The following is a 13516-nucleotide window of genomic DNA, read 5'->3' on the forward strand; positions in this document are numbered from 1 at the left end:
CAATTGTATCTATCCATTCATCCATCCAATCAGTAAATCACACATCCATCTATTCATCCATCAACTCTATCCTTCTACTCATCCACCCATCTCTTTCTCAGGTACGTACCCCATAGTGCAGCACACAGGATCTCAGAGTTGAACCTCTTCTTGTACTTGCGGATCTCAGGCGTGTCGCTCTGGGGGCGTGTGTTGACCGGGTTCACATTGACCACGGAGCCCTTACGTGACGGGTCAGCCCTCAGGGCGTCCACCAGCCTCCCGTCGTTCCCGAAGGCCGCTGTGGACACCAAAGGTCAGAGGTCAGAGGGAGAAGGGGTGGTGCTTTGCTTTGTCATTAATAGCCCTTGATGATCATGCTCTGTATTACACTTCCTGTGCCAAAGCCACTGCTTATGTTCTATGTATAGTTCAGGGTATATTAACTCCTAGTTACTGACCCAGAGATGATTATATTGTTAATGGATAAGATGAGAGAGCTGATCCTAAACCAGCATTTAAAGGTTAGAGAAGGAAGAGGTGGTGACTCACCCATGTTGTTGAGGGAGCTGCCGCTAGAGGGGGAGACCTGCAGGAGGCGCGGGTCGATGAAGGGGGTGAAGGAGGAGGAAGACTTGTGTTTCTGCATGGTGTTGCTGGCCGATTGGGTCTGGCGACAAAGGCACGGGAGTGAGAGCAGAACACACACACACAACAGTGGACAGATATAAGAATGCTGGGTGCTTATATTTGTCCTGTTTTAAGTGTGTATTATATGCAGGTGTGAAACGGAAATGTGTTTTTTGCATATCACAACTCCCCCCGGGACCCCTTCAGAGAGTGGGGTCACGGCCAAGGTCAGACATTATTAGTTGTGACACAGGAGCAATTAGAGTTAACTGCCTTGCTCAAGGGCACATCAACTGATTCTTTACCATGTCGCCTCTGGGATTCGAACTAGAGACCTTTTGGTTACTGGCCCATGGCTAGGCTAGGCTACCTGCCACCCTAAAGGATCCCCATCACCCTGTAATTCAACCTGGTCTGCTACACTATCAGTATTGCCTGAGCCTATTTCTCCTAGGCTTCATACTGTAAAATATTACAATATTATTTGTTGTATAATCTGTTTGTATTGAAGAATACTTTTTTCCCCAACAGGGGGAGCTATGGCAGCTGCAGTGAGTCTGGTTTGAACTCAGCAATGGATCCATTTTACTGCGCTCATGACTTTCTATGGAAGACATGTTTATTGCTGGGCTACAATAACATAAGGCTGAATAGGATTTATAGTAGCCAATTAACAGTACAATAGGAAGGGCCTGCAGGCTTGGCCAATCTAAAACTGAGAATCACTCAGACCTGCTTTAAAAACCATAGGGCTTCATAAAACTATCTACACACTGGGTTCTGTTACAATACACTGTACATCAGGACATTTCTCATCATCTAGTAATCAAACATGACATCTACTCTACGGACGGCAAAAACAAAACACACACAAAACGCATGGGAAGATGACATGCAGTTGTTGGAAGCAGACATGAAAATCAAGGTCAGTGACTTAAAGGAAAGCAGAACCAACATGGAAAGGAAATAAAGATGGCGTGTTCAGGATAGAAACAGAAATTCAGAGAGAAACGGGATGAAATATGAAAAAAGTGTAAAGTGTAAAGCACACAGATTTGCTCAAACGCCACCATCAAAATGCAGCAGTTTATCATTAGGCTAAAGGTAGACGTGCTGTTCAGTGTCTTGGTGTCTTCCATGATAGTAGCGTTATCATGCTAACACACACCTTTAGTTGGGCAGTAAAATCCATACAGGCTAGGGTTGTCCAAAAGCACCGCACACCAAGCATGCTAGCTACCACCCAGGCGCAGCCTACTACTAAACTGCTAGAGTGAAATGGCATCAAAGCACTAGGGCCGTGGAGAGATGGGAGATGAAGTCCAATGAGGTGTTCCACAACCTCTTTACCGCTGACAAGATGGACTACATAGAATTCACCTCCCAGCTTGCACCTGGGCAAAGTGTTTTAAAAACGCTCTCTAGACTAGTAAAGCCACTTGCTCATTGCTAAGGTCCCACACTAGGTGGCACTAGTGTTAGAGGCAGCGTTATGAGTAATATTCAGAAGGTGAAGCAGCCCAGAGATCATTAGTCAGTTCAGTCAGTCAGCCAGCAGGGGGCAGAGTAGACTGAACAACCAGAGTAGCCAGCTTAAGGGACAGGGTAGACTAAATAACCAGAGTAGCCAGCCAACAGGGGACAGAGTAGACTGAACAACCAGAGTAGCCAGCTTAAGGGACGGGGGACATACCTCGATGGCAGTGAGCTTGTCCAGGGGGGTCTGGGGGGACATGGCTGGGCTGACATGGCTGGAGGAGGAGGAGGGGGAGTTGGAGATGGAAGATGAGGAAGAGGTGGGGGAGTGGTGGCTCTGCTGAATAAGGTCTGGCAGCAGGTGAATGCGGCCGGCAAAGCCGTTTTTCTCCTGGTGACCGTTACCGGGACCGGGAGGAGTATGTGCTTGAACGGCTTGACCGTGAGCCACACTGGGACCGGAGGAGGATGAAGAGACATTGACCACCGGGCGCTTTTTGTCGCCCGCGCTCTGTAACCAAGAACAACCTCAACTTGTATCTCGTTGTTTTCCACTAGTAACTGTACATGATAGTGTGCTTTACCAGCAAACAAAGACTCAACATAGGAAATGAAAGAAGATGATAACAATTGAAACCAGGGGTGGAAGTGGGTGGGTGGGGGAAAAAGAGAGGAGGACATGATAACAGCCAGAGGGTCTTCTGCAGTCCTACCTGTCTGATGACCAAGGTGCCATCCTTGGAGGGTGTGGTGAGGTCGTTCTCTGAGTCGTCGTGGGCCAGTAAGGTCTTCAGGGATGCAGTCTCTCCGTTACTCAGACCTCTCCTGGTGTAAACAATACGTCTCATATTCAAACTCCAATTATTAATAATACATGGGACTTATATATCGCACTTTTCAATGACTCACCTCACACAAGTCTTTCTATGCTATATAGTATATATATTATCTGATCGACTTTTCATGTTGATATAATATAACATCAAGGAGTGCCGCCCGCTGCATCTGAAAGCCTTTCTTTAGGGCAGTATCACTAAGGCCTCGAGTTCATAGAGTGTCAGTGTGCTGATCTAGGATCAGTTTTGCCTTTCAGATCATAATGAATGAGATTACAAGGATGTGGGGAAACCTGATCGCAGATTAAGACACTTTGTGAATACGGGCCCAGGTCAGAGTTGAGAGGTCAGGGTTGTTACGTACCCGGCCCTGGTATCCTCTGCTCCCGAGGTGGACTCGTCTGCTGCGTCCTGGTCCACTTCTTCATCATCGTCTTCGTCGGTGGTGCCTGACTCCTCGCTGGAGGAGGAGTAGTCTGTCACCTTGTTGGGGGGACGCACATCCTCCACCGCCCGCAGCTCTTTGGCCAGGGCCGTCAGGTCCTAGAGGTCAAATAAGGCTCTGAATATTTTCAATACTCCCTTCCCGAAAGGTTGTCACTGATTTAAACCATGTCAGATTACTGACTACTAGTCTTACAGAGGGAGGATGCATTGTCAAAAGATTGAACTGGGTCGAGGACGGGAGCATCAATTCCCCATACCTTAAGGCCATAACATTAACCTCAGTTAAGAGCTAGCCAACACAGGCTGCTGAAAACAGTTAACTTGTGATGTGCCAGGTGAAGAGCAACTGGATTGGGACGGCGCAGGCAGGAGGCAAGAAGAAGACAGCAGGAGGAAAGAAGACAGCAGGAAGAGGGGCGGGTCAGAGGTGCATCGTCAGCCAATCACGTGGCAGCCAAGGAGAGGACGACCAATGACTGGGAGGCAAATGGAAGAGCGATGGAATTGGGCCCTGAAATTCTCACAGGACAACCCTCTTCTGAAACGTTTTAGCATTCATGGTGGCCCATGCAGTGTGGAAATAAGCATAGCATCAAAAGCATGACATATTGTTATGCAAGCTTGCTTACCACGTCACCCTATACAAATTCCCCCCATAATCACATCGTTGGAGTAATGGGATGCCACAGGTTGTCGTGTCATGGCCCATAGGGAACACCAGAAGACAAGACAACGGGATAGTCAGCCATAGAAACACCACCACACTGTGTTACTGTAGCAGGCTGCAGTGCTGGCCTGGTTTACAGCCAGTTGCAGGGACCACCACTAAAACAGTACGTGGATACAGTCATAAGAGATAGGTACTTACGGCTGGCCGGTTGGGTCGGGCAAAGTCCTTCTTGTCGTCAGGCTTTTTAGCAGCGTTGTCGGGGCGTTGCAGTGGGGAGCCCTCAGACTTAGACGATGCTGGAGGAGATGATGGTAAAATGACATCAGTGGAAGACCTACAAGACACTAAATGCAGTATTGTACATCCAGTATGCTGTGTGTATTCTGTGTGTGTGTGTGTGTTACTCACAGCGTGCTCTGAACCTCTCCCCAGAGCCGGCCTGGGAGCTGGAGGAGCCAGAGGAGCTGCCACTGCCGGGCCTGGGAACCAGCTTCTCCACTCGGTCCCACAGCAGACGTGGCTCCGCATTACTGGAAGACACGCAACACAGGAGAGAGATTGAAAACACACACTTCCCCATACCCACCCTGCAAACAATTCAACTTTTTCAAACACCACACAGAGTTGACCACCTACCTGCCGGCGTTCCTCTGTACTGCCTGGTTGCTAGGCGGGGCAGAGGCCTGGAGAGGAGAGTCTCTGCGTGACAGCACAGGGGACCTGGACGTTGTCCTCACTGGAACCTGTGGTAGACAAGACAGACGCCCTCACACACCTGGCTACAGGAGCATAAACTAACACCACAGCAGGTCCTAGCACCGCTGCATAGCCCCAATCCCTCTTCCCAAATGTGCATTCTAACCTCCAACTACATCGCTGGATCATTTTATTCATCTACAGAGAAGACATGGATATTGGTAATAAACTCTGGACCCAGATCATTATTCAATAGCTATGATCTATTATCCCCACCAAGCAGTGGTCTAAGTTCAGGGTTCCCCAAACTCTGTCCTGGGTGCACGTTTTGGTTTTTGCCCTAGCACTACACAGCTGATTCAAATAACCAACTCGTCATCAAGCTTTGACTATTTGATTCAGCTGTGTAGTGCTGGGGCAAAAAACTAAAATGTGGGGTGGGCAGGACCGGGTTTTGGGAAACGCTGGTCTAGGTAACGGTTTTGGTCGGCCCTCCGTTACATTAGTGGACAGAGTGAATATGATGGGCATGCATGATGTACACAGTGAAGTACTAGAAGAGGAACAACTCATGAAGCCATGCAGGACCATATGGTGTGTAGTTAGCCAGTGGAAGCACAGCACTGAGTAAAGCTAGTTACTATAGGGACTCCAGTACTGTACACTGGGACAATTGCAGCTACAACCAGGAGATATTTCTCAAGATTGCTATCAATCACTGATTATACTACTGAACCAGACTAATCTACTTTATTGTAGACCTACACTATGCTGTGGGACACAGCCTTATAATGGTGAAGGCAAAGCCCACAGTGTAATCCCACTGCTGTTGGATGGGACACCCAGAGAGGCTGTAGACATTGCTATCTTGCCCCTCTGAGGGGACCACAAATTGGGGCTGGAAAAGGGGGTCCCCTGGGCTGTCCTCTCTTACCCTGGGGGGCACCTCGTCGCTGGGGCCCGAGGCGAGGGGCTGGGGGTCAGTGCGTGCAGCTGATGGTGCGGCAGCAGAGGGGTGAAGGTGGTGGTTGTGGGGCTCCTGGGAGCGCAGATGGAGATGTGCAAAACTAGGAACCGCGGGTTCACTGAAGGAATGGGAGCGAGACACGACGGGGGGCGGGGCGGCGCTGCTGCTCTTAAGAGCGGCCAGGTGGGACCACTGGACCTTCCAGACAGACAGACAGACACACAGAGGGGAGAGAACAGGGGGGAGGTAGGAGGGAGGGGGAGAAGGTCAAACCACAGAGTGAAGGCACAGAAATGAAGGACATGGCTGAAAACATATGCATATGTTACATGTATATGCATATAATAGACATGCATTGCACATACACAGACATCATGCAGTTCGAGACGTACACAAACAAAAGCGACAACAGAAACAGTCACAGGTTCACGCACAAAAACATTTACAGTGAAGACAAATAACAGGACAACAGATAGTTGAATGGCACAGTGAGAGGGGCAAGGAGATGAGAAGGGGAGCCAAGCAGCCAATCACATGCAGCCTCCTCTGGCATCCTGGGTAAGGTTTATCACACCACTGAAGGGACAAGCTTTTGCTCAGGTCAATTAGTGGAAGGTTCCAGAAATCCCACTATGACACATAACAGATTTGAGTAGATCTACTGACATGATGGAGCATGTCATTGTATTGGGACCTCTACTAGCTCACTCACAGAGATATATCATTCTATATCTGTGTGGGTGCTAGAATGGACAACTCGTGGCGACAATGCCTTGCTGTCAGATAACCTACTGTATGGAGAGCGGTAGATCGAGAGAGAGAAGGGAGGGAAGGATGAGGAGGGGTTTACCTGTGGTTCCATGGGCCGGTGCATGGCAGGCGGGACAGACTCGGAGGAGGAGCTGCCGTTAGAGAAGGGTTCGGAGCGGGGGGGCACGGGGGGCTGCTTGGTGGGTGGGGCGGTCTGGGGGGAGCCCTGAATGTTCTTTCGGAAGCGCTCGTCGGCCTGGGAGGGCAGGACAGACAGACAGGGTCAGTGAGGATCAGTGGGGTCAAGGTTGAGGCATTAACTCAACGACAAAACACACAAGGAGAAAGACAAGGAGAACGAGGAAGAGTCAACACTGAAGCCGACGCCTTGTTATCGACAGGGAGGGAAAGTCCGTTGACATGCACACGAGCCCACCTCAGACAGTCTGTTAATGACATCTTACACCTCCAGGGGAGTCATCCCAGAGAACAGTCTCTCTCTGGGACCCAGCAGCACACAGTCTCTCTCTGGGACTCGGCAGCACACATACGTTAGTGTGGGCCTGAGCTGACCACATGCATGACACCCTCTCCAGTCACTTACCTGAACAGTACAAGGCACAGCCGCATTACAAACCTTCACGCTTATTTAGTAGGTATGTGAGAGGAAGACAAGAGCAGGAACACCTGACTACTTCGTATGCTTTTCACCACTGCAGTAGAGACAGCAATATGTGAAGTACTGACAGCTTCGACTCATCACCGCCTTACTTTACTGCCTAAGGCTATATCAATTCAAGCCCATTGATTTAAATATGTGTTACATTCAGGTATGGCAACTCAACTGTGAATGCATATGAAAGAAAAATAGATGCATTTTCCATTAAATTAATTATAGCTGACTAATGGCAAGAGAAAATGTACCGTGTTCTGCGTAATCAAACCACTTGGTCCTAAATGCAAAATGATGTTGACAGAGAACCAGCTTGCAGCGCTTCAGTCTATACTTAGTCTCTTCCTTGCTCAGTCCTCTCAAGATTCAGACACGTCATCCTCAGATGTTTTAGTAGAGAAGCATCAGATAGTCAAGCAAAGACTAGAGCCAGAAGTGAAGCAGTACAGTTTTAGAGAGGCGGTGGTTGTGAGCGACTGGCTTTCTTTTCTCTGACTGTCCTCTCCTCTTAGCCAGAAGGTCAAACAAAATGGTTGGCTGAGTAGTCTCCTCACTAATCATTTTGCACAGCGCCACCGAAACAGACAACGATAACATTGTTATCCTAGTACGGTAACGTTATTGGCTATTTTGACTTGGGCTATTTTGTGTCGCATACATTAAACGCAGTGCTACATTGGACTTTGTGAGGTATTAAACACTATTTTAAGACGATAACTGAAAGAAAAAAGAAAACCATAACTCCAGCTCACACCACCAGGACTAACAACACGCTGTGTGGAGAGGGGGGGCAGGCAGCTAGAATAGAAGTAGCAGCAGGCAGCAGAAGGAGGAAGTGATGTCGTGTTGGGGTTCACCTCTCTGATTGGCTGAGGATCACCGAGAGCGTCGCTAGGCTCCGAGCGGTCTGTCTGTGGGGACTTGGGGCCGTCTAGGCCCCCGGTCTGTGATGGTTTAGTAACGTCTGTAGACTGGGTGGCTAGGGCATCGCTATTGTCAGATGTGGTCTTTTCTGAGTCTTTATCAACACTGTTTGGGTACAGTTTCTGAGGGGCCTTGGTAGTATTATCCCGGGACATGGTTTGTGGGGACTTTGTGGTATCCGAGGACATTCTCCGTGGGGCGTTAGCAGTAACGTTGTCCAGGAAATGGGCTTGTGGGGACCTAGTGTTATCGCAGGACGTTCTCCGTGAAGCAATAGCATTAGAATTATTGAGGAAGTGGGGTTGTGGAGCTGGGGCTCTATCGCCAACGGGGCCTGGGGACGTTGTCTGAGGGGCTTTGCTAGTACTGTCAGGGGACATTCTCTTGGGGTCTTCAGTCTTTTGGCAGGGCTGCGGTGGTTTATTGTCGTGCTGGAGGGACAGCAGATAGGCCTGCTCCTGCTGCAGACGCTTGTGGAGACGCTCTGCCTTCCGCTGCTCCTCCAGCTCCCGCCATTTGAACTCCTGATGCAGAGTGCGCGGCTGAGTTGAGGCACATTAGACATGGGGGAAAGTGGCTAATGGCATGTATAAGCTAATGCTACCTTGGGGGGTGAATTGTATTACATTAAGCACTTGAAGACTGATTCAGCTTAGTTCTATAAAGATGAAGTGAGCTTGATAAATTCAAGCCTACAAACATGTTAAATAAAGTCTTCCTTAAACTGCTGATTCTTTCATTTCATTACCCACAAATAAATGTTACAACCTTCTTTAGCGAGTAATAGAAACAAAGTTGAGGATTGGGTGAATAGTGTGGAATGGTTCAATTTATGGGAAGCAAGACAGAATGGTGAATGCTGAGCAATAAAGAAACAAAAAGGTGACTTTATATATACACACACGTATATATACACTGCTCAAAAAAATAAAGGGAACACTTAAACAACACAATGTAACTCCAAGTCAATCACACTTCTGTGAAATCAAACTGTCCACAATCAGCAACACTGATTGACAATAAATTTCACATGCTGTTGTGCAAATGGAATAGACAAAAAGTGGAAGTTATAGGCAATTAGCAAGACACCCCCAATAAAGGAGTGGTTCTGCAGGTGGTGACCACAGACCACTTCTCAGTTCCTATGCTTCCTGGCTGATGTTTTGGTCACTTTTGAATGCTGGCGGTGCTTTCACTCTAGTGGTAGCATGAGACGGAGTCTACAACCCACACAAGTGGCTCAGGTAGTGCAGCTCATCCAGGATGGCACATCAATGCGAGCTGTGGAAAGAAGGTTTGCTGTGCGTCAGCGTAGTGTCCAGAGCATGGAGGCGCTACCAGGAGACAGGCCAGTACATCAGGAGACGTGGAGGAGGCCGTAGGAGGGCAACAACCCAGCAGCAGGACCGCTACCTCCGCCTTTGTGCAAGGAGGATCAGGAGGAGCACTGCCAGAGCCCTGCAAAATGACCTCCAGCAGGCCACAAATGTGCATGTGTCTGCTCAAACGGTCAGAAACAGACTCCATGAGGGTGGTATGAGGGCCCGACGTCCACAGGTGGGGGTTGTGCTTACAGCCCAACACCGTGCAGGACGTTTGGCATTTGCCAGAGAACACCAAGATTGGCAAATTCGCCACTGGCGCCCTGTGCTCTTCACAGATGAAAGCAGGTTCACACTGAGCACATGTGACAGACGTGACAGAGTCTGGAGACGCCGTGGAGAACGTTCTGCTGCCTGCAACATCCTCCAGCATGACCGGTTTGGCGGTGGGTCAGTCATGGTGTGGGGTGGCATTTCTTTGGGGGGCCGCACAGCCCTCCATGTGCTCGCCAGAGGTAGCCTGACTGCCATTAGGTACCGAGATGAGATCCTCAGACCCCTTGTGAGACCATATGCTGGTGCGGTTGGCCCTGGGTTCCTCCTAATGCAAGACAATGCTAGACCTCATGTGGCTGGAGTGTGTCAGCAGTTCCTGCAAGAGGAAGGCATTGATGCTATGGACTGGCCCGCCCGTTCCCCAGACCTGAATCCAATTGAGCACATCTGGGACATCATGTCTCGCTCCATCCACCAACGCCACGTTGCACCACAGACTGTCCAGGAGTTGGCGGATGCTTTAGTCCAGGTCTGGGAGGAGATCCCTCAGGAGACCATCCGCCACCTCATCAGGAGCATGCCCAGGCGTTGTAGGGAGGTCATACAGGCACGTGGAGGCCACACACACTACTGAGCCTCATTTTGACTTGTTTTAAGGACATTACATCAAAGTTGGATCAGCCTGTAGTGTGGTTTTCCACTTTAATTTTGAGTGTGACTCCAAATCCAGACCTCCATAAATTTGATTTCCATTGATCATTTTTGTGTGATTTTGTTGTCAGCACATTCAACTATGTAAAGAAAAAAGTATTTAATAAGAATATTTAATTCATTCAGATCTAGGATGTGTTATTTTAGTGTTCCCTATATTTTTTTGAGCAGTGTATATCTGTATCGATATCTCAACTCATTTCCTCAGGATGTAAATGTAACCAGAGACACCGGCAGAGAAACATAGGAACTCCCATCTTCCTGTAGGGTATTTCCGAATGACAAATCTATACAACAGCTAACATCAACCATTATTCATACAATATAGCCATAACACCTTGCCTTGATTACCATCTATGTTCTAGAAAAGAGATTGCTCCTAAATGTGCGATACAGTCCTGAAAACAGGGTCTTTCTCAGTGGGGTACAACATTGTCAATACAAATGTAATAGAATACAGCTCCAGACACCATTCCCTATTCTACTTGACAAAGACTCATGGGTGTTCTACGTAACCAATTTCTGAACGGTCTGTAACGTTGCGCCCTCCTGAACGCGCCCCGGGAGAGTAAGAGTGGTAGGATGCAAGTTTCTTACCAGGAGCATGGCCTGTTCATGGAGCAGCTGCTGCTGCAGGATCTCCAGGTGCCTCTGCTCCTCCTCCAGCTGCCGACGAATGTACTCCTGTCAATCAAACACAGCCTCCATGATTGGATGAAATACAGGAAGTGACAAAACTGCCCAGCATGTAGGCCAATTAGAGTGCTTCTTGTCATTTAAAGACCTACCTGCTCACGGTCGCTCCTCCTTTTCTCCTCCTCCGCCCTCCGGCGCTCATCGTCCTCTTTCCGCCGTCGTTCCATCTCCTCCATGCGCCTCTTCTCCTCCTGCTCGCGGCGGCGCTGCTCGCGCTCCTGCTGCCTCCTCATCTCGCGCTCGCGTCGCTGTTGCTGTGAGGCACCAGGAGGGGGCAACAGAGAGAGAACCTCAGGGATACGACACACAGGGAGAGCTGAAATTCTAGTTGGGATTCCCTGTTCAAAGATATTATGAGATGTCACTGCTACTATGGCAATGATTTTCCATAGTAGCAGTGATCTGAATGATTTGAGGAAAACAAGAGAGGATGGGAAGTCAAATACAGGCTTTGGTGAATTGACCAAGCGAGGAGCAGCGGTCTATAGATCTAAAAATATAGGACACCTTTTATCCTTGTAATGGCAGTCTTCTGTGACAGCATGGGCTGCGTCATTGTGGGCTATCCAAGTTCGACCCTCTATGGGGTGATCACAGTTTCTCTGTCCAATCGTGGCTGCAGGATCAACCTACACCCCGCCCATTTCTTCAGACAGCAGAACTAGCCAATCGAGTTATTCAGAGCATGCAGCACCTCGCACTGTACTCACACCCTAAATTCTACATACAAGTTTTACTAAAAACAAAATCAATGAATCAATGTTTATTAACTCTACCTCCTCCAGTCGCCTCCTCTGCTCCTTCTGTTGCTCAATGCGTTTCTGTCTCTCGGCCAGTAGTTGGCGCTTGTACTCCTCCTGCTCACGGAGCTGCTGCTCCTGCAGGAGCTGCTGTCGGCGCAGCGCCTCCGAGCGCTCCTTGTTCTCCTGCTGCAGCCGGATGAAGTCCTTACGCAGCGTCGACTCACCCGGCATGTTCACTATGGAGCTGCAGGGTGGACCAGCGGATACGAGGGAATAGTCATTTAGTTCAAGGGAACAGTGAGTTAGTTCATGATTTAGTTCAAGGGAACAGTTAGTTTGTTTCTGTGTCAGATGGGTGGAGTTGTTTAGCGATTCCAGGTAGGTGTTTGCTACGCTGGTGGCAGGTGAGCAGAGATATCCCGCTATATTGTGAATTGCAAAATGAACTGTGTACATAAACTTGTAACACTAAGACATTACCTAGGCTCTCCCTCTTGCTCTCCAGCATCCTCCTCTTCCTCCTCACTCCCGCTGTACTCATATTCAGTCTCATCTGAAAAACAAGACGTGGACAGTGTGGCAAGATGTAGAAACATGGGCTATTCAGTGTAAATGTAAAGCACACGAAGGCCCAATGCAGACGTTTTTATCTCAACATCAAATCATTTCTGGGTAACAATTACAGTGGGGCAAAAAAGTATTTAGTCAGCCACCAATTGTGCAAGTTCTCCCACTTAAAACGATGAGAGAGGCCTGTAATTTTCATCATAGGTACACTTCAACTATGACAGACAAAATGAGGAGAAAAAAATCCAGAAAATCACATTGTAGGATTTTTAATGAATTTATTTGCAAATTATGGTGGAAAATAAGTATTTGGTCAATAACAAAAGTTTCTCAATACTTTGTTATATACCCTTTGTTGGCAATGACAGAGGTCAAACGTTTTCTGTAAGTCTTCACAAGGTTTTCACACACTGTTGCTGGTATTTTGGCCCATTCCTCCATGCAGATCTCCTCTAGAGCAGTGATGTTTTGGGGCTGTTGCTGGGCAACACGGACTTTCAACTCCCACCAAAGACTTTCTATGGGGTTGAGATCTGGAGACTGGCTAGGCCACTCCAGGACCTTGAAATGCTTCTTACGAAGCCACTCCTTCGTTGCCCGGGCGGTGTGTTTGGGATCATTGTCATGCTGAAAGACCCAGCCACGTTTCATCTTCAATGTTCTTGCTGATGGAAGGAGGTTTTCACTCAAAATCTCACGATACATGGCCCCATTCATTCTTTCCTTTACACGGATCAGTCGTCCTGGTCCCTTTGCAGAAAAACAGCCCCAAAGCATGATGTTTCCATCCCCATGCTTCACAGTAGGTATGGTGTTCTTTGGATGCAACTCAGCATTCTTTGTCCTCCAAACACGACGAGTTGAGTTTTTACCAAAAAGTTATATTTTGGTTTCATCTGACCATATGACATTCTCCCAATCTTCTTCTGGATCATCCAAATGCTCTCTAGCAAACTTCAGACGGGCCTGGACATGTACTGGCTTAAGCAGGGGGACACGTCTGGCACTGCAGGATTTGAGTCCCTGGCGGCGTAGTGTGTTACTGATGGTAGGCTTTGTTACTTTGATCCCAGCTCTCTGCAGGTCATTCACTAGGTCCCCCCGTGTGGTTCTGGGATTTTTGCTCACCGTTCTTGTGATCATTTTGACCCCA

General features: G+C 48.5%; 1 protein-coding gene across 2 annotated transcripts in view; it reads right to left on the minus strand.

Annotated features, from left to right (window-relative positions):
* The window catches only part of LOC120033521 (mitogen-activated protein kinase kinase kinase kinase 4-like), a 50407-nt gene that overhangs the window by 8277 nt on the left and 28614 nt on the right, over window positions 1–13516 (minus strand). The window contains exons 11-24 of one of the 2 annotated variants that reach the window (XM_038979898.1): window positions 12277–12349; window positions 11830–12040; window positions 11146–11391; window positions 10955–11041; window positions 6552–6707; window positions 5669–5899; window positions 4675–4781; window positions 4447–4568; window positions 4237–4334; window positions 3286–3464; window positions 2799–2910; window positions 2303–2596; window positions 532–649; window positions 110–280 (exon numbers count right to left, since the gene is read on the minus strand). In XM_038979898.1, coding sequence (XP_038835826.1) covers window positions 110–280; window positions 532–649; window positions 2303–2596; window positions 2799–2910; window positions 3286–3464; window positions 4237–4334; window positions 4447–4568; window positions 4675–4781; window positions 5669–5899; window positions 6552–6707; window positions 10955–11041; window positions 11146–11391; window positions 11830–12040; window positions 12277–12349 — 2205 coding nt within the window. The remainder of the gene's footprint in view (window positions 1–109; window positions 281–531; window positions 650–2302; window positions 2597–2798; window positions 2911–3285; window positions 3465–4236; window positions 4335–4446; window positions 4569–4674; window positions 4782–5668; window positions 5900–6551; window positions 6708–10954; window positions 11042–11145; window positions 11392–11829; window positions 12041–12276; window positions 12350–13516) is intronic. The other variant, XM_038979899.1, reaches the window with a different exon arrangement.

The sequence above is a fragment of the Salvelinus namaycush genome, chromosome 40 (genome assembly GCF_016432855.1).
Source record: "Salvelinus namaycush isolate Seneca chromosome 40, SaNama_1.0, whole genome shotgun sequence".
In the NCBI taxonomy this organism is placed as follows: Eukaryota; Metazoa; Chordata; class Actinopteri; order Salmoniformes; family Salmonidae; genus Salvelinus; species Salvelinus namaycush.